Source organism: Protopterus annectens, chromosome 3.part0, assembly GCF_019279795.1.
Source record: "Protopterus annectens isolate FY-2018-M chromosome 3.part0, PAN1.0, whole genome shotgun sequence".
Classification (NCBI taxonomy): domain Eukaryota; kingdom Metazoa; phylum Chordata; order Ceratodontiformes; family Protopteridae; genus Protopterus; species Protopterus annectens.
In genome coordinates this window covers 43,393,689-43,413,520 of record NC_056731.1, presented here as the reverse complement: position 1 = coordinate 43,413,520, position 19,832 = coordinate 43,393,689, and the positions used below count along the sequence as shown (strand labels likewise).

At 41.1% G+C, this 19,832-nt stretch overlaps 1 protein-coding gene across 2 annotated transcripts in view; it reads right to left on the bottom strand.

Annotated features, from left to right (window-relative positions):
- The window catches only part of DNAJC1 (DnaJ heat shock protein family (Hsp40) member C1), a 2,872,711-nt gene that overhangs the window by 1,265,049 nt on the left and 1,587,830 nt on the right, over positions 1-19,832 (bottom strand). For both annotated transcript variants that reach the window (XM_044064570.1, XM_044064571.1), the window contains exon 8: positions 19,460-19,626. In XM_044064570.1, the coding sequence (XP_043920505.1) occupies positions 19,460-19,626 (167 nt within the window). The remainder of the gene's footprint in view (positions 1-19,459; positions 19,627-19,832) is intronic.

Below are 19,832 nucleotides of genomic sequence, written 5' to 3'. Positions count from 1 at the left end.
GACTTCTTTTTTCCTGGATGAGAACCCTTTTATGTTGAGGTGTGCCATGTAGAAGGACTTCCTGACTACTGTGGCGATGTGACTATCAAAGGAGAAACTACTGTCCACCTGGGTCCCAAGGTCTCTTATCATGCATTCGGTGTTAAGTAAATTGCTGCCTATGTGGTAGTTCATGGGTACAGAGTTTTTACCAAAGGGGATGACACTGCACTTTTTGGCATTGAGCTTGAGGCCATGGCTCTGACCCCAGGCATCTGTCTCAGCAAGGCCCTTCTGTAGGATGTCCACATCATTTGGGGACTTGACTATGGCTCCTAGTTTGCAGTCATCTGTGAACTTCATTAGCCAGAAGCCTTCTGTGTTAGCCTGTACTTCAGAGAAGTAGATACCAAACAAGAGAGGTCCCAGGACAGAACCCTGTGGTACTCCACTTGTCACTGCTTTGAGGTCAGATTTGGAGTCTGCAACTTTTACAGTGTAGGTTCTGTCAGTGAGCCAGTTGGCAACCCATCTTGTGACTTAGGGATTTATACCTAGTTTAGTGAGTTTAGCTATAATTCCAGAATGGGGGATGGTGTCGAAAGCCTTGACTAGGTCAAGATAGGCTGTGTGAACCACCTTACCCTCATCTACGGCTTTGGTGACTGCCTCAAAGAAGTTGATCAGGTTCAGGAGGCATGATCTGCCTTTCACAAACCCAAACTGGGTGGGATCCAGAGTTTGGAGGTTACCAATGTTTTTGTTTATAAGTTCCATGATGATACGTTCCATGGCCTTTCAGACCAGGTTTGTCAGGCTAATAGGTCGATAGTTCCCAGGATCAGTGGTGGCTCCCCCTTTGTGAAGTGGGATAACTGTTGCTGTGCGCCATTCAGTGGGCACAAAGCCTGGTGCCTGGAACTTCAAGGGAAGCAGGTCCTGGGTATAACAATTCCTTTTTAAGTACTACTGCATCTTTCTCATGTGGAGTCTGGCCAATGATGTCATGAGGCCTATAATTTTGAGGAACTCACTTGTAGAGGCAGCTTCTTAAAGAGAGAAATTCCTGAAACTGTTCTGAACAGTCAACTTTGTCTTCTGGTAGAAAGGCCATACTTTTTTTTCCTGTTTCCATCATACATCCCAGGAAGACAATTCTTTGTGAAGGTGTGAGATTGGACTTTGTAGGTTTAGCTTGAATGTAAAGCCACCATGCAACAGTGGTTCGAAAGAGGGACGGGATCATTGGAAGGTTACGCATTTTGAATTTGGGTACTTTCAGAAAAGTATTTATGGATGACAAATCTTATACTGGTTTTCATGTTAGCTCCTTTTTGGGTACCAGAAATATTCTGGTGGAAAATCCTTTTCCTTTATGTGGTGCAGAAACTAATTCTGTAACCCCTGCTTGCAAATTGTGAAGGAGTATGGAAGAAAACGTGTATGACACCACACAATGTATCTGATCTGGCAGGTGTGGGGGATTTCACTGAATGGAGGATTTTCTCTCCACAGGTAAGAGTATCCTCACTGAATTATTCTCAGCACCCTCCCGTCTGTGACGATTTGTGGCCTGGCTGCTGGCTGAGTAAATGCCTGGGGGAAGGGACAAGATGCCTTGCGTCTTGGCATGCACATTCTTTAACAGGGGAATTATCTTTTTTTTGGGAAAAGAATGCCTTTTACTTGGTTTGGAAGCATCACCTTCCTACCATGTCTTCTTGGTAATCTGACTACTGTTGGGCTGGAATTTCTGTTTGTTCTGACCTTTAAAATTGGACAGCTTGTTACAGGAAATCCTGAGAAAATGAAAGATTCTAAATACCCCTTGAGTCAATTTAGCTCTATCATCCTATTGTTTGAGAATCAGGGTGACAGCAAGACCAAACACACATTCAAAACTTAAAGGGACATTTAAAATCTCATTTTTTAAATACTCAGAAACATACCTTCTCAATATAACAGAATCAGCTGCATTTAATAAAATAGTGCCCACACCTTCCAAGACCCTCTTCAAAGCGTGTTTTGAAACCTGAGTCACCCTAGAAACAATCTCATTCATGTAACACTTCTGCTCAGCAAAGATACAGCAAAGCTGACTAAACTATAACCATGTTGCAAATAAATTTCCACATAAAACCCTGTTCATTTAAATTCTAAAGTCTAAATTACAGACAGAGCCAATTATTCTAACTACATGCCAATTTTATCCTGTGGTGTAGAAGTGGAAGAAGCCAAGGCTCTCATTAGAGCTAGTAGCTACAGAAACTGCAGCTAGGTCAGCTGAAAATGGAACAAAGATCTGCAAGACCACAGTACACTTTGTATTTTCTCAAAGTCATTTTAGGAACTGGTTCATTAGCTAAGGTGTTTTACATCCATCCAGCCTCAACTCTTTTTCCCATTTTGCAAATGGGGTCAGGGTCTCACTTCAACATGTTTTACATTTTGTTTTATAAACATTTTCTAAGGCAGTAACAGAAGGAACAGTCAAAACATTTAGAATTTCATTCTCAAAAAGATCATAAACTCTGCCACTCTTTGGCATAGCTCCAAATTTCTTCCAGGCAAAGACAACCTAGCTAGCATCTGTGGAAAGGTGAGCACTTGCTTAGTTTTCTGAACCTGTTCACCTTCTGAAGAATCAGATTGGACAAACTCAAGAGTGTTTACTATTGTCTGCATCAGAAAACCCATCACAATCTGCAGGACTGTATAGGAGGTAGCGCAATCATTCTGAACAGAAGCACATTCTCCACCATTTGCTGAAGGTAAAACACTCTTAGCTAAGGAAATCACTTCAGCCCTATACATGGTAATAACCTGTCTGTTGTTTGGTGAAGTGTCTGTTTTTTCATCTTACTATTTACTGCACTAGAGGACAACATATCTGGGGTCAGATAATTATGTCTGGCAAGTGTTCTCTTACTCTGGACCTCTCCTGTGCCTAAAAGGTTTGGCTCTACTATACCTGAACCAGGTACTAGAACGGCCCTGGAAGGTGCGTCTAGAACCTCACACCATAAAGAGCTATGGGATCACACCAGAGGATGATGGGAAAAAAGGTAATTGGTCTGTGGGATGGCTTAAGGCAACAGCAGGCAGAAGAGTAGCTCAGTCAACCAGAATCCTGGGCCAGTACTATGAACCAATGCCAAACTGAGCTCTTCTATTAAAGTGCAAAAAAAGGACATTCCTTCTACTGGCACACCAAACAGGTTGGCCAGATGCATGACATGCCCCCCTCCCCTCTTGCTCTAGTCATTTAGATCCCATTTCTGTGCCCTGCCCCCAACACTCCTTCCACTTGTTTTATTAAAAAAGGTCTTCTTTTAAACTCTAGCAAAGAGTTAATACAGTTTATACCCTGCCTGCACAGAGCACTGCTATGCTCATGTTTTGGTTTACAAAAAATAATAATCTTTTTAAACTGTATCAAACTGCTTGCTACGAATGTAGCAAGCAGTTGCTACAGCTTATACCCTGCCTGCATGGAGCACCACGGGGTGCATGTTTTAATTAAAAAAAAAATGTTCTTTTTAAACTGTATAAAACTGCTTGCTGCAGATGTAGCAAAGCGTTGCCACAAGTTATACCCTGCCTGTACAGAGTGCTACAGTTTTCAGGTTTTAGTTACAAAAATAAATAAAACTCACAGCAAGCAGCTGCTACAGTTTAGACCACACATGGAGTGCTACAGTGCCCAGGTTTGACCGCAAATGTAATACCAGCTTTTAAAAGCTGGTACTGCGTTGGGAGACAATCAACTGATCGCGCTCTCAAAACTTTGCACCCAAGACAACTGCCCATCTAGCACTGCTTTAGCTATGCTACTAACAACAGGTTCACAAACTGTAGACTGAAGCATGTTTTTGTTGAGTGTTTTCTTTCCGGGTGCAGCTGGATTTGATAGGGGGGCAGCCATATCAGGATCCATCAAGTCAAGAGGAAAAAACACCAGCCAGAATAATACACTGACACTATTAAAGGCTGCCAAAGGGCAGTAATAATAGAAAATATAAACTAAATCCCCCTAGCGCAGATAGAGATAAACTGCATGAACTATTGCATAAACAGCTTCAGTAGTGTTACGCCTTGTTCTACAATCTGCACAGTGCAGTAAATTACAGTACACACAGTCATAGTACCAAGTAAAATTCACTTGTCCAAATAGTGAGAAAAAATCAAATATATGCCCTTAAATCAAACAGGGCATAAATAAGCATTTACTTATAGATTCCCTTGTCAGAATTAAAACTGCAATTTAATAATAAAAAGAGCTACAGCGTTATTATCTCAGTAATAAATATATAAATGGAAGAAAACAAAATTAATATTTTCATGTCAGAGCTTTCAAATGAAGTAGATAAACAACAGAAAGCAAGAGGCCTAGTATTCAACTGATACCACAGACAGTACATTTGTGTACACTTACCATAAATGTAGATGTTCGAGTGTATTCACTGTTGCAGTCATTACATTTGGGTAATCCTGCTGGCAGGTTGCCCTCAGCCGGCCTGAATTCCAAAGTCTTGGGGGGATCCTGCGTCGGCTGCTGTCGCCCCTTCCCTGACGTCAGGTCATCAGGGGTATAAAAGAAGCAGCCAATGCCATTTTCTTTAGTTTTTCTTGCCCCAGAAGGGTTGACAAAATTTAGATATGTATAATTACATGCACCAATATAAAATTTACCTTCATCTACAAGCAAATACACCACATAGACTGTATAAATCAGAGAAGGAAAGATAGGTTCCATCAGAAGAAAAGGGGGATGGTGGGTGGGTAACCTGGACTGCAACAGTGAATACACTCGAACATCTACATTTATGGTAAGTGTACACAACTGCACTATGTTCTTCGTGTTTCACTGTTGCAGTCATTACATTTTGGTAGAGTCCCAAAGCTAAGGTTGGGAGGCTGGAGCTAAACAGCATTAGGAGCGGCTATGAGGCCCTGCAGAAGTGCAGTGGCAAAGCTTGCCCTGGATTTAGAGTAGAATCGCAGATGATAGTGCTTTGCAAAGGTGTGCACTGAACTCCAAGTAGCAGCCTCTAAAATGTCCTTGGTAGGTACACCCCTGAGAAAGGCTGCTGAAGTGGCTGCAGCTCTGGTTGAGTGTGACCTAATGCCCTTAGGTACTGGCTTGCTATGGTGTACATAGCAGAAATAAATGCAGTGGCCTATCCACTTTGAAATAGTCTGCTTTGAGATAGCCTTTCCTTGTGATCCTGCAGCATATGTCACTAGTAATTGCTCTGTCTTTCTGAAAACTTTGGTTCTGTCCAAGTAGAATCTAAGCTGTCTGTGTACGTCCAAAGAATGCAGAATTCACTCCCCCTTGTTCTGTGGATTTGGATAAAAGGTTGGCAGGTGAATAGTTTGGTTGAGAGTCACACTGGACACCACCTTAGGCATAAATGTTGGGTTTATCCTGAGAGAGACCCTGTCTGGATAAAAAATGATAAAAGGTTCCACGGCCATGAGTGCCTGTAGCTCTGAAATTCGTCTTGCAGAAGTTATTGCTAGGAGCAGAGCTGTTTTCCAAGATAAAATCTTTATATCAGCAGTAGCAGCTGGCTAAAAAGGAGGCAGGGTGAGTTTTTCCAAGACATAGTTGAGGTCCCATGCAGGCATTGGTAATCTCCTTGGAGGTCTTAAATTTTTGGCTCCTCTGAGGTTCTGCTTTAATAAGGGATGAGAAAAGATTGGTGGCTCTACATTGTAATGAGCCGAAATGTCAGAGGCATGAATTTTAATAAATGAAAAAGATAGGCCTTTGTCCAGCATCTCAGTTAAGTATTGCAAAATCTGAGGAATATTTGGCACAGTTGTATCAGTTCCTTGTGCCTGGTTCCAAGCACAGAATCTCTTCCATTTTCCAGCATAAGATTTTCTAGTACTAGGCCTTCTGGCTTCCAAAATGACATCCATCACAACTTTACTGAGAGGTGTGTTTTTATGACTACATTATTCGCCATGCTGTCAGGTTTAAAGTTGTGAGTTGGCTGTGCAGGATCTGACTGTTTTGCTGGGACAGTAGATGAGGTATTTGAGGTAAGGTCCAAGCTGGGCATTGAGACAAGCTCTTTAATATTGGATACCAGTACTGGCGGGGCCAGTCTGGGGCAATCAGTATCATCTTTGGCTTCTCCTGTCTGACCTTTAGGAGTACCTTGGGGAGGAGAGGCAGAGGGGGAAATGCATATACTGATAGGTTTTTCCAGCTGAAAGATAGGGCGTCCACTTTCCGTGCTTGTCTGTGATAAATCCTTGTGCAGAATCTTTTTAGTTGGTAGTTCTAAGGGGAGGCAAATAGATCTATGTCCGGGCATCCCCATTTCCTTGTTATCATGCTGAAGACTTGTGGATCCAGGTGCCACTCGTGGGGATCCATGACATTTCTGCTTAGTTCGTCTGCCAGAGTATTTTTCCTTCCTGGCAGGAATTGTACCTGCAGATGTACTTGGTAAGTCAATGCTGTGTCCCACAAAGTCATGGCTAGTCTGCAAAGGGGGGTAAGAATGTGTGCCCCCTGCTTGTTTATATACCACATGACCGTGGTGTTGTCGGTCTTTATCAGTACTTGTCCTGGATGAAGTAGGTCCCTGAAGGCTTTCAGGGCATTTTGAACTGCTAGCATCTCTTTTTGATTGATATGTAGATGCATTTGGTTTGAGGTCCATGTGCCCTGAATGCATCTTCCTGCCATGTGGGCCCCCCAGGCATAATCTGATGCATCCGTTGTTGGTGTCTGCCTGGCTGGGGGTAATGTGAATGGCTGTCCCTTGTTTTGGTGACAAGCCTTTGCCCACCATCGAAACTCCTGTTGCAGGCAGGGAATGAGAGTAATCATAGTTTCCAGGCTGTGGCAATGTTGAGTCCAAACACTTTTTAGGTACTACTGAAGTTTCCTCATATGCAGTCTTGCATATGGAATTAGTAGGATGCAGGATGCCATGAAGCCCAAAGCCTGCAGAATTTTTCTTGCAGATAACTGGGCCTTTGTTGCCAACATTTTGAAATAGGTAGTCAGTTGCCTTTGTTTGTCTGGCGTGAGATAAGCCATCTGTGCAGTTGTATTTAAGCTTGCACCCAGGAATATTATCTCTTGAGAAGGCACTAGCTTTGATTTCTTTTCGTTGAATGTGTACCCTAGGCATGTTAGAAGTCTTTTCACAAACGCCAGATGCTGTAAAAGAATGCCCTTGTTCTCTGCTTGAATTAGACAGTCGTCCAAGTAAGGATATATCTGTATTCCTCTTTGTCTGCAGAATACAATTACTGGTGCCAGGCACTTTGTAAAGACCCTGGGGGCAGTAGATAAGTCAAAGGGCAGTGCAGAGAATTGATAATGCATTGAGCCAGCCTTGAATCTGAGGTATCTTCTGCATATTTGTCTGATTGGGACATGCAGGTATGCCTTTTTTAGGTCTAAAGTCACAAGCCAAGCGTTCTTGCCCAGCATGGGCAGAAGCTGCTGCAAAGTCAACATCTTGAATTTTGGTATATCCAGGAATGTGTTCAAAATAGACAGGTCCAGTATTGGCCTCCAGGCCTTGTCCTTTCTGGGTACCAAGAACAGTCTCGAGTAAAATCCTTGTCCCTGCTCTTGCTCTGGTACTTGTTGAATGGCCCCCATGTCCATGAGGGATGAGACTTGTTTTTGTGCCTCTGCCCACTGATTTTTTGGCAGATCTGGCCAGCCGTTTGCCTTTGGCAGGGTATGGAAATGGAACTTGTAGCCTTGTGACACGATATTTAGGATCCACTTGTCCTGGGTTATAATGTGCCAATTTTGAGAAAAAAAGTGCTAATTTTCCCCCTAAGGGTGCTGCCAGGAGATAAGTGCTTGGTGCAAGCAGGGGGAAGTCATTGGAACTGTTTCCTGTATGGTTGTGATTTGTCTTCTCCAACTTTGGAGGTAGAAGCCCCCCCATTGCTTTGAGCGGTATGAACCTTGCACCTGGGGTCTTCTCTAGGGCGTCTGGATCTGCCCCTTTGAGGTCTGTCGGACACAGGAAAGGACCAATTCTTTGTTGGCCAGTGTCTACTAAACTTAGGTGGCTGTACTTGTAAAAAATCTTTGACCGTTTGCATTGATTTAGCTTTGTCCTCCATTTTCTTTAACACCTCTTCTGCCTTACTACCAAACAAAGTATCATGCTGTAAAGGTGCATCTAATAATTTAACTTTAACATGATCAGGCAGATTTTGTTCCTTTAACCAAGCATGCCTCCTAATTACAGAACCTGTAACTGCAGCCCTGCAGGAGGCCTCTAAAGAATCAAAACCACATTGCAAAGTATGCTTTCCAACTTGTTCAGCTGCATGCAATAAATCCTGCATTTCCTTGTTTTCTGCACATTCAGAGTTTACAAATATTTTCTGTTTAAGCAATGCCATGACATGCTGCTGATATTTGAGCATATGAAACTGACAGTTTAAGGCCCTTATAGCCAAGGTAGCAGATGTGTAAACCTTTTTTCCCCATCTATCCAGTGCCCTAGAATCTCTGTCAGAGGGCGTAGGGTTTTTTGCAGCGGAAGCCTTAATTCCTTTGGGACCCTGAGAAATAGTTTCGGGGTCTGCAGCACTGTTTTTAAAAAAGGAATTTATGAGAGTCAGGAACCCTGTAATATCTGTCAGGCTTAACAGGAGCTGGAGGTAAGGAGTCAGGGGTAAGACTAGACTCCGAAAACACATCTACAATGTCTAACACAGGTGGGATGGCTAGTGGCTTGTGTTGAGGTAGTAAAAGGAAATCCCTGAGCCTCTTTTTAGATTCTGAAAAATCTTGGCTCTCCCAGTGGAAATGCTCCCTCATGGTATATAAGGTTTCCCCAAAAGAATAGTCCTCTGGAGGAGAAGCTGAAGGTATAGATTCTTTAGCATCAGAATCCTCATAGGGGGGAAAAGAATATTCCTGATCAGAAGAGGAATCAGAAGAAATGGAAACCTGATCTGAAGATTCATGGTCAGTCCCTTGCCTAGGCCTCTTACCAGGAGGGGGATGGGAACTCCTTATCAAGGTAATCAAGTCTTCGGCCATTTTGAGCATCTGTTTTTTGGGCATAGAGGCCTGACCATGTGGCTCTTGAGTTTGTTTCTTTGCTTTGGAAGGTGCTTTAGTCATTGCCTTTGAAGCTAAAGTCGGTTTGATGTAAATATGTTTAGGTCTGAAGACACCCTCAGAAGCCGGTGCCTGCTCAGCAGCTCCGGACCCATCTGAAGGTATAATATCCGAGGTTCCAATACCTTGAGTTTCCAGCGGCATGGCCGACTCCACGTGGGAGTCGGTAGCGGCCTGCGACTCTAAAGTAGCGGGCGTCAGGGGCTGCAAAAGCACCTCACTGAGGACCGGCGAACCGGCGACTGGCTTAGGAGGAGCTTCGTCGTCGGTTTTGGGCCTCGGTTGTCTCTTTCCTTTCCTTTGCGTTTTTTGTAAACTCCGGTAGTCGGATGGCTATCCGACGACATTTCTGGATAATTAAACTGGTGTCCAAAATAGTTTAAACCAAAATCAAACCGACGCTTAATAGTGCATTGGTTAAATCTAGCACAAAGCCGACAACCAGAAACGTTGTGATCAGGGCCTAGGCAAGGAATACAGTAAGAATGAAAATCCTAATGAGGTATTTGCTTCCCACAAGAAATACAATTATTAACTTTTTCTGACATCGGTCTGGAGCAAGAAAAAAGTTTCCCCAAAGGTGTACTTAGCTTTATTGAAGACTTCGGATCTGAAACTCGAACACGAAAATCTCAGGAGTCGGCAGGCCGGCACTTGCAAACTGCTTCTGCTTCGGGCACCACGCGACAAGAAAGACTAAAGAAATTGGCATTGGCTGCTTCTTTTATACCCCTGATGACCTGACGTCAGGGAAGGGGTGACAGCAGCCGACGCAGGACCCAAGACTTTGGAATTCAGGCCGGCTGAGGGCAACCTGCCAGCAGGATTACCCAAATGTAATGACTGCAACAGTGAAACACGAAGCACATCTTCAGTTTCCTGTTACAAGTCATAGAACACTTTAAAAGTCCCACAACTGCTTAAAAGCAGTATTAAGCATATAAACACAGTAGTTAAGTTAGACTTCTCCAAGGAAATGAAAGCAGTAGTAAATTGCAAGAATATTAAAATAAAAAATTTGCACAAATATATATTTTTAATAAAACAGAAGAAATCAAAAATATTTAACAAAAATGAGAAAGGGAAGTACCCGAAGGGATCTTATCTGAGTCTAGAAGTTGTAATCCACAAATGCAGATTGCTAAAGAGATTCAACTGTGAGTCGAACACCTGGGAATAAAAGACTGAGCAACTTTCAGTCAGATGGGTTAGTCTTCCCCTGATATGAAGGGCTTAGCCAATCCCCTAAAAGAGAAACAGTCAGCGGAAGGGGTTCAGAGCTCTGGAAAGCTGCTAGAGTGGATCTGTGTACAGGTACAGAATCAATATACCACTGAGGCAGTGTGAATCATGAACATATAAAAATGCTTTATGAGTTTCTTTTCCACACATTCAGAAATGATTCAAAGTTATACAGGGTAATTTAGCTACTTATCAAGACAAACTCATGCTTTTGGGATGCAACTGATCTGCTTACTAGAAATTTCATCCTCTGATCTCAGGAAATCGGCCAAGAATAAACAGTGGGCAAATGTCCAAAATTAGGGACACACTTTTAGCTTTTAACACTGGTTAAATTCTGAAGGCTTTATAAGGGAGCAATGATTAACAATGACAAAGGAAACCTTCAGACTCTAGATCCAGCCCTGTTTGGTTTCGTCAAAGGCAGGCTGGACACCAGTGGAGTCCCTCAGGGCTCTGTGCTGGGTTTGTTTCTGTATGACATCAATTTTTCAGAAGTCAAGACCAATGTAAACCTCTGGCTTACCAGGTTTGCAGACGACTGCAACCTAGACGCAATCACAGAAACCCCCCCAAGATACTAACATCTTACAGGCAAATAACGGACACCAAAACCATGGCTTAAAACTCAGTGCCAAGAAGTGCATAACTGTACCTTTTGGGAAGCTGGCCACTCAGGGAAAATACTTTTATTGATAAAACACCCTTAAAACTACACACAACAGTCAGGGATTTGGTGACTTATGTAGATAGTAACCTGGCTTTCAACCAACATGTGTCTAAAGTTGTAAGAAAATCTTTCTATTTCACTTCACTTATACGTAAGGGCATGGTATTTAGGTCTAGGGAAGTCATCTGGCCACTGCACTCAGCCATTATCAGACCCATCATTGAGTATACTGCCCCCTCCTGTATGTACCTGATCAGGTATACGCATGGATCATCAATAGAGGATCCTCACAAAAAAAATACAGGGCAATAACAACAATGTCCTATGCAGATCACTTCAAAGCCCTATTGCAATAACTCTGTTTAATACACACTGATGAGAGGAGATTTATGCCTGGCATACATGACATGCTTGACTCCTGCTCTGATGGACCTTTTGCAGCACTACAACTACTAGACCTATGGATTTAAACTTTGCTTGCGACTTAAATTGGACTTGGAGGAACAGGTCCATCTCTCAGAGAATCCCCATTCTCTGGAATAGTCTTCCCCATCCATGTGAAGCACAGCCCATCCTTAACCTTATTCAAGTGCAACCTAGACCAGTGGATGTGAAATTGGAAATCCACCTCTGGTCTGACACCTATGTTGCTGATCAACAGAGGCAGTCATTAAATCATGCCCTAGGTAACATTCACCACCTTAAAATAGCCTCTAGGGCACAGTAGCTCACGGGATACATTTGGGTTGCATGGCTAGTCTTATAAAGGCCTCAGTGGTCATTAGCCTAGTATACACCCATGAACCTATTTCTGGTGCTGGCATCTTCTGACAAGTGATAACTGTCTTAGCATTAAGTGCGATCCACATTATTTCCACCCTGCCATTACAAGCTAAAGAGTATACGACAATACTCAACTCATGGAAAAAAGTCAGATCAAGACATCACATGAAAAAAGAAAAACAGAAAACACTGGAGTACATCCTTCATCATTACTCTGAATTGCCAATAGTTCTCTAGCTGATAAACTTCCTTTTCTAGACAAAACTTCAGGGGTGCAATACACACAAGGAAATGCAGCAGCAAGAAGTGTTAGTGTGTTAATAAAAGAATACAAAAAGGACAGAAAGACTTGAAAAAAAAGCAAAAACAAAACAGAATTGTATAAAAGCAAGCATGGATACCAAATTACAGTAAGCCAATGAGGCAATGTCCAAGTAAATCATATAATTTACCTTAGGCAAGAAACACACATATCTGATGTACATGAAATCAACCACCTGATGCATCCACAACTTTTCAGCATAAAATATCAACATGCAGTTTCCATTATTATTATGGAGTGCTGAGTAAGGGAGAGTCACTAAAAAGTCAGAGTGAGGGTGTTTATTAGTATACTGTTAGATGACCTGCAGGGGTACCACCCTATGCACAAACCAGCAACTATTCAAACAGCTGTGAACAGTGAAAGACTATGGAAAGCATTTCCTATAGAGGATTCTAAATTGGAGAGGTTTTCTTGTATGCAAGCATGTGGAACCACATTTGCGCGATCAGCAAATGCGAGATTTTTACACAAGCAGGATGAAAGACTTTTAAAAAGTGAAACCCTGAGGCCAATCACATAACACAATAAGCTATTGACCATTAGCTCCTCCCTTGGATGGGTTGAATTTAGGTCTTTGCTCCCACCACAGTGCAAAAGAATCCTTCCAATGTAAAACAAACTGGCTTTGAGCTCAAATGCAGTAACAAATGTTTTACAACAGAAGTAAGAATTCCTGCAGTATCAGGAATCCTTGGAAATAAGTTCACTAACCTTGAGAAATGTTTCCAACACACAAAAACTTTGCAAAACTTAGAAATATTTTGGCAGACTCCCCCAGAACAGCTTTTGCATTATCACAGGAGGTTAGGAAATACCAGAATATTGTTAAAACAGCCCAAGAGCAGTATAGTGACAAACAGATGGAGTTTCTTTAACAAGTGCAGGCTAAAAACAGTGATAAATTCACCCAAATAAATAAATGCAACACAGAAGTCTTAAATATCACTGAATCAGAGCAAGAACAAAAATTATACTTATATCAGCGTTCTAGGTCAGATGATCCACTATACATATCAACACACACACACATATCTGTGGCTCAACAAATAAGCCCCTAGGGCAAAACACATTAAATGTCTTGGTCATATGTGACTCCACAGTGAGACACACAGACTCACCAGACTGGACAAGGAGAATGTCACAGTCAGCTGCCTATCAGATGCCAGGATCTGACAAATCACTCATGCACTCAAGTCACTCAACAACAAGTATCATTATGACTCTGTAATAGTCCATGTTGGAGTGAATGAATTGTGATGTACCTCTCTGTACTACACAAACAGAGACATGACAGAACTCTCTGATTGTGTCCCAGACAGGTGTGTCCCTAGCCCTAATCAGTATCATGCCCTCACACAGGATGATGCCACAATATAAACAAAAATGCTTGACTTCACAATTGGCTCAGCTTCCGGTGTCAATCCAGGGGGATTCAGTATCTGCCAGCCTAGGAGGATATGGTAGACAGACCTCACTGCTTTGCTAGAGATGGTCTGCAACTGTCCCCACTAGGCTTTCAGATACTGGCAAAGGCCCTTGCCTCCCCCCCATAGTGCCTTTTTTAGGTAATGTCAAAACAACAAATTTTCCAACATAACAAAATCTAATGGAGACAAACTCAGCGTCATGCTGCTTAACGCTAGGAGTTTAAACACGAAACTACACTCCCTAGAAGCACTCCTCACCTTGGAGGATGCAGACGTCTGTGCAGTTACTGAGACATGGTTCAGCATCCCCGGCCATGCAAGACTACAATGCTTTCCACATGTTCAGACCTCAAAATGAGCATGAAGGAACCAAAGGTGGAGGTGTATCCATCTTCATTAAAACCAAATACACTTCAAGACTGGTCAAACAGCATGACTCTCTTGAACTACTCCATGTCCAATTAACTACTGGGAAAGTACCATACCACATCACTGCTAACTATGGATCCCCCACCATGAATCAGGATAAGCACACCACCTACCTCAATTTACTGGAATCCCTTGCCATACAGCTTAAAACCTTCGTCATGGGAGATTTCAACTATCCTTCCACAAAATGGGGGACATACAGGAGCAAAAACATGTTTGCTCAGAGATTCCTGGATTTTGTTAACACAAATGCTCTGGAACAGATAGTCTGCACCCCTACTAGAGGCTCTAATGTTCTGCACATAGTACTCAACAACAAGGGGGGATCACTGTACTTCTCCATGTGTGATGCCCTCCCTGGTTAGGTAAGACCACAAATCTGTCTCATCTGAAGTTAAGTACTGGAACTGACACCCTCACAGGAAAAAAATTATAAAAAACTTCACCAAAACTGCTAACTACAGCATACTAAGCAATGGTAAAAAAAGCTTCATACCACCCACAATCGCAGACACCAGTGATCACTATGCAGAAGTGTACACACATGCACTGCACAAACACTTAAGTGACTGCATAAAGCCTGCTGTACCTGACCGGATCAAAACCAGGTCTTCCCGTAAAAACAAGACACAGTGGTGGAGTTCAAGTATAAACAGATTATACAACAAGAGGAATAAACTGTTGTCCAAAAGTTTAAGCTTAGGATGGAATTGCATCCTTAGCCAAGGATAATCATAAGGCATTCTTTAACTATGTCTGAAGTCTAAAAGGGAATGCACAGCTACATGCTGAACTGGTTCTAGATAGGATCACTCATACTACACTGGAATATATTGCCAACTTGCTAGCTGACAGATTCAAAGCAAACTTCACCCCCTATCCCCATTTACCATATCCCACAGCATACCTTACACCAGCCCTCTAGTATCTCTAGAGAACAGGTCATCTCTGTGTTGGTCAAAAACATGGTCTCAATAGGACCAGATAATATCCCAGGTTGTTTACTAAACAATCTAAAACGAGACCTAGCAGATCCACTTGGCATTCTCTTTACTCATAGCTTGATAACTGGCTATGTTCCTGTAGAATGGAGAACAGCAACAGTAATCCCCTTGCACAAGAGGGGAGGGGGGCATCAACTGACCCTGGAAACTACAGACGCATAAATCTAACAAGCCCCATCTGTAAGGCCATGGAAAGAATTATCATGGACTTTATCAACAAGGACACAGGTGACCTCCAAACATTGGACCCAATCCAGTTTGGCTTTGTTAAGGGTAAATCATGCTTAGTAAACCTGGTAGACTTCTTTGAGACTGCTACCAAAGCCATGGACAAAGGTAAGATCATGCACACAGCCTATCTCAACCTTGGCAAGGCTTTTCACACAATTCCCCACTCTGGCATTGAGAAACTCTCCCAGACAGGGATTAACCCTTGTGTTACAAGATGGGTAAGCCAACTGTCTTACTGACAGAAATTGATGACTCTATCTCCACCAGTAGACTTGTCACCAATGGTGCTGGGCCCCTTACTGTTTGGCATCTATTTCGTAGAAGTTCAGACCAAAGAAGAAAACCTTTGGCTCAGCAGGTTCACTCATGATTGCAAACTGGCAGCAATCACTGAGTCCCCCAACGATATCAACATATTACAAGAAGGGCCACCACAAACAACTGGTGCCAAAGCCATGGTCTAAAACTAAATGCAAAAAATGCATTATTATTTAATTTGGCAAAAATTACAATATTGACAGCACCCTCCTGCGTTCCAAGTCAGTGGTGCAAGACTTGGAAATACAGGTTGACAGCAATCTGAAATCTGACCAAGTTTCCGCAGTGGTAAGGAAAGCTTTATATGAGTGCACCTCATAAACAAAGGCATTGCATCCTGGTCAAGGGATGCTATAACTCCACTTTATTCGACCCTCATCAGACCACTAATAGAGTAGAATACTCCCTTTTGTATGCATCTCACCAGACATCTGCAGCAGCTAGAGAGACTGCAGAGGTTTCTCACTAAGAAAACACATTTTCTCCAAACCATGACCTACATGGACAGGCTGAAAGCCTTGTCACTTTACTCTGTATCTTACAGGCTGCCGAGAGGTGACTTGTGCCTGGGCAATCTCCAACTCTGCCCTAATGGAAATGCTGCACTTCCACAAGTCAAATGGCTCAAGAGTCACTCCGTCCAAGTGTCTCCACCTAGCTTATGACATTAACAGATTATGCTGGAGTGACAGATATGTCTCCCAGAGACTGTTGCTTCTCTGGAACAGACTCCCTATTCACGTTAAACAGAGCTCCTCACTGACCCTATTCAAATGCAACCTAGATAATAGGATGGGAGACCACAAATTCGCCCCTGGTGTGGCACCCATGTCCCCTCATGGACATGGGTAGCCAGTGTTGATTACAGACCCGCTCTGTTCATAAAGTCATTCTGCAAACTACCCAAAAGAGAACAAATGAGGATACTTGGGATTGACATGACTAGGCTTGTAAATGCCCTAGGGCTGCTTGTATCCTTCTATGAACCTACTGCTATATAACAAATTCAGGACAACCTATTTGTTTTCATGCAACTGATGCTCATGCTGTAAATAAAGTATCAGAATTATGCTAATATTCTAGGCAACAATTCTAGCCTTCTTAAAGGCTGGTTTTAGAACAAATTAAATGCATATATGAGGGAATTGGTCTCCTTGAAAGATAAATGATTCTATAAAGAAGCTTTGTTTGTTTTAAAATATAATATATTGGCTCCAAAAGGGTTAAACAGACTTTAATTGGAAGTATTTAATTAATTGAATGTTTTAGTACGTTAATTGTTTTATTGATCAGAGTATATATTATGCTTATTTTATATAATGTGTACTTCTTGAAGGCATATGTCGAGGCGCTAGAGGTGAATAAAGCTTCCTTGTACTTGTGGATGTCGTTGTACTTTTCATTTGGTGTGGTGACTGTACTTGACAGTGAAACCTAATGAAAGGTGATGTAGTATTACCATACTATATTGCCAGAAACAGAATAAACTACACATAATTTAGAAAACTAATGAGACACCATCACTAGACATTTTAAGTTAACCATACACATGTAACAGTTCTCTGATCCAACAAAGTGGTACATTGTTGTGCTCATTCCACCTTTATCACGCATAAAAAATAAAATCTGTCAGCAGATGTTTTTTTTCCCTTCACAATTATTATCTTGTTAAAAGTTAATGCATTAAGTATTCATCTTGTATTTTCTGTGACTCCCATAATCCCTTGTAAATGTGTTCATATTAAAATGTTATCACTTTTTTACAACACTTGCAGACTAAAACTAAACTGCAAAACACTTATGCATAGTTCATATTATTTAAAATATATTAACATTTTTACTTTATATATCTCATCTATTACTTTTTGGTACCTATAACCAAACTAAGCTAAAAAGCGGACTGGAATGGACCATTTTATATACTAAATAAATAGAAGTGCCAAAATAAAATAAACCATCCTCTTTATGTATATTTGATGTGACAAAATTATTGCTAAGTGAAAATAGCACACACATCATACAACACTGACTCTTAATTGCCAAAAGATTAATAGTAATAGGTTCCCTGACAACATGGAACTATCACAGTCTGCCCTACGTATACCCTGAAAATTTTAGATCACCAATCAGAATTGTTTAAACAAGCTTAACTGCTGGTTTAAATGATTCTGGAGAGTTCACACTTACTGCATTTCAACCCTAACAATTACCACTCAGCCTAATTTAATGTATCAGTTGAATAAAACTGTTCACTGCTGAGAAAGTCTCTTTATAATGCCATTTCTTGCTGATCCAGCTCCTTCCATCTGGAAGTCTGTAACTTACCTACAAATAAAACCCATGGCAGCCACTCTAGTTTAATAGATACTAGTAAATACAACAATGTGAAATTCACATACATTAGTAGTCAGATGTTTATTTTCTCCATAAATGATAAACTCTACACACCTGGCAGGTCAAGATAACTGCACATTCACAACTCCTTTCTTAAGAGCTTACAGGAACTACCAGAATGCTTTGTGATATACCATAAACAGTGCTAGTGTTTTCCGTTAGAACAAAATTCCAAACTACGGTTCACAAATCGAATACATAAATAAGCCACCCAATTGGCATATGCACAAGTATCTAAATTCAAGTCTTATTTCTCAGTCTATGTGAAAGACAGCAAGGTTGAGATAATGCAAATGTTTTACACCCTCAAGTGCTGATGTCTTACAAAAAGTAACCATTAATTCCAGAATATAAGCTTACCAACAAAGACTTCGTTTTGTGTGAAAGCGCTGAATGACACATCTTATTACCAATGCACCTTTTGAACAAAAATGCTTAGTAAAGCTACATTTTATTTTATGTTGAATGCACATGGGAATGTAGAAACACCACAACTAGACAATGAAACCCAAAGGCTGTATTATAAATAGACAAAACGCTTACTGCAGATTTACAGAACATTTATTATGCTTATACTGTTTTGTGGTTTCAATTAAACATCAATAAGAGCCGGCCAAGAAGCCATTTTTCTTTGCTACATTTACACATTCTCTTTTTTAATAACTTTTAGACATTTTGATGACAGTTTTACCTGAAAATAATCTGCTGTGCTATTAAGACTTAACATAGTAATTTATCTCAAGTATGCATAACTGGGGATAGCGATAAATGCACAATATACACTAGAATTAGTCTGCCTTTATGTAGTGTCACAGGAGCACATATTTCTGCCTCAGTTTGCTACAACAAATTCCAAACAAGATTAGCAGATTCAAAAGCAGACCTTAATGGAATAAGAAGCATACCCAGCAGTCTGAAATATGAAATTCTATGGTTTTCACAACTGAATATATTTTAGAATAGCAGGCAGACATACAAAAATCAGAAGGATGGACCAGTTATGTTTATTATCAGAATTGTATTGAAATTAAATGTACAGCTCTCTTTTTAATTAGAAAATAAAACTAATAACAGAAATGCAGCAAACATAAAAAAAACTGATGTGCACTGCCTTAAAATGTATCACATCCACAGGTGCACATGAACAGAAGTACCTGACAAGACTGTGAAATATAAACATCTATGTCTCAAAATTAAACAGGTTCACAAAATAAAATGTTCCTGTTTCATTAATATACTACAGCAGTTTAAAACATACTTTATTAACCAGACCAGAAAATGTAGAGTTCTTGCTAACAACTTGGGTGGTCCAGCCTTTTTAAAACAGCACAATGGATCCATTTTCCCAATCTGGTATACTATAAAGATTAATTTATCATGAAGGTATCACAGGGGGCTCCCCAATTTGACACACTGAGAAATGATTCTTTTGCCAGTGAAAAAAGAGCATATGGTGCAGTTTACATTGGTGTTTAACAAGTAATTTTAATGCATTAACATCTTACAACTACATATTTTAACAAATACCTTTTTTTGTGGCTTATCTTCTAACCAGTCATCCAATAATTGTTCAACATCTTCAATAGTTGTGCCTTGTTCATAGGCTGGTATAAAAGCATTGCCAGATTCTGTAGGTACAGCTGCATATGAAGGAAATTCTGCTTTGTGTTTCTTAACCTTTGGTTTCTTCTCTTCTGTGAAGTAAATGACAGCTGTGAGCATGACAGTAGCAACATACTGCTTGTACCACTACCCACAGTGTCTTGTCTTTATTTATTGATTAGTTCCTACGAGGATAACTAGGAATGACAGCCCCATTTCCAATTACATCCCAATGTGACTTTCATATATGCCGTAACCCAATAAGGTTGTTACAGAATAAATATTCATCCAAACTGAG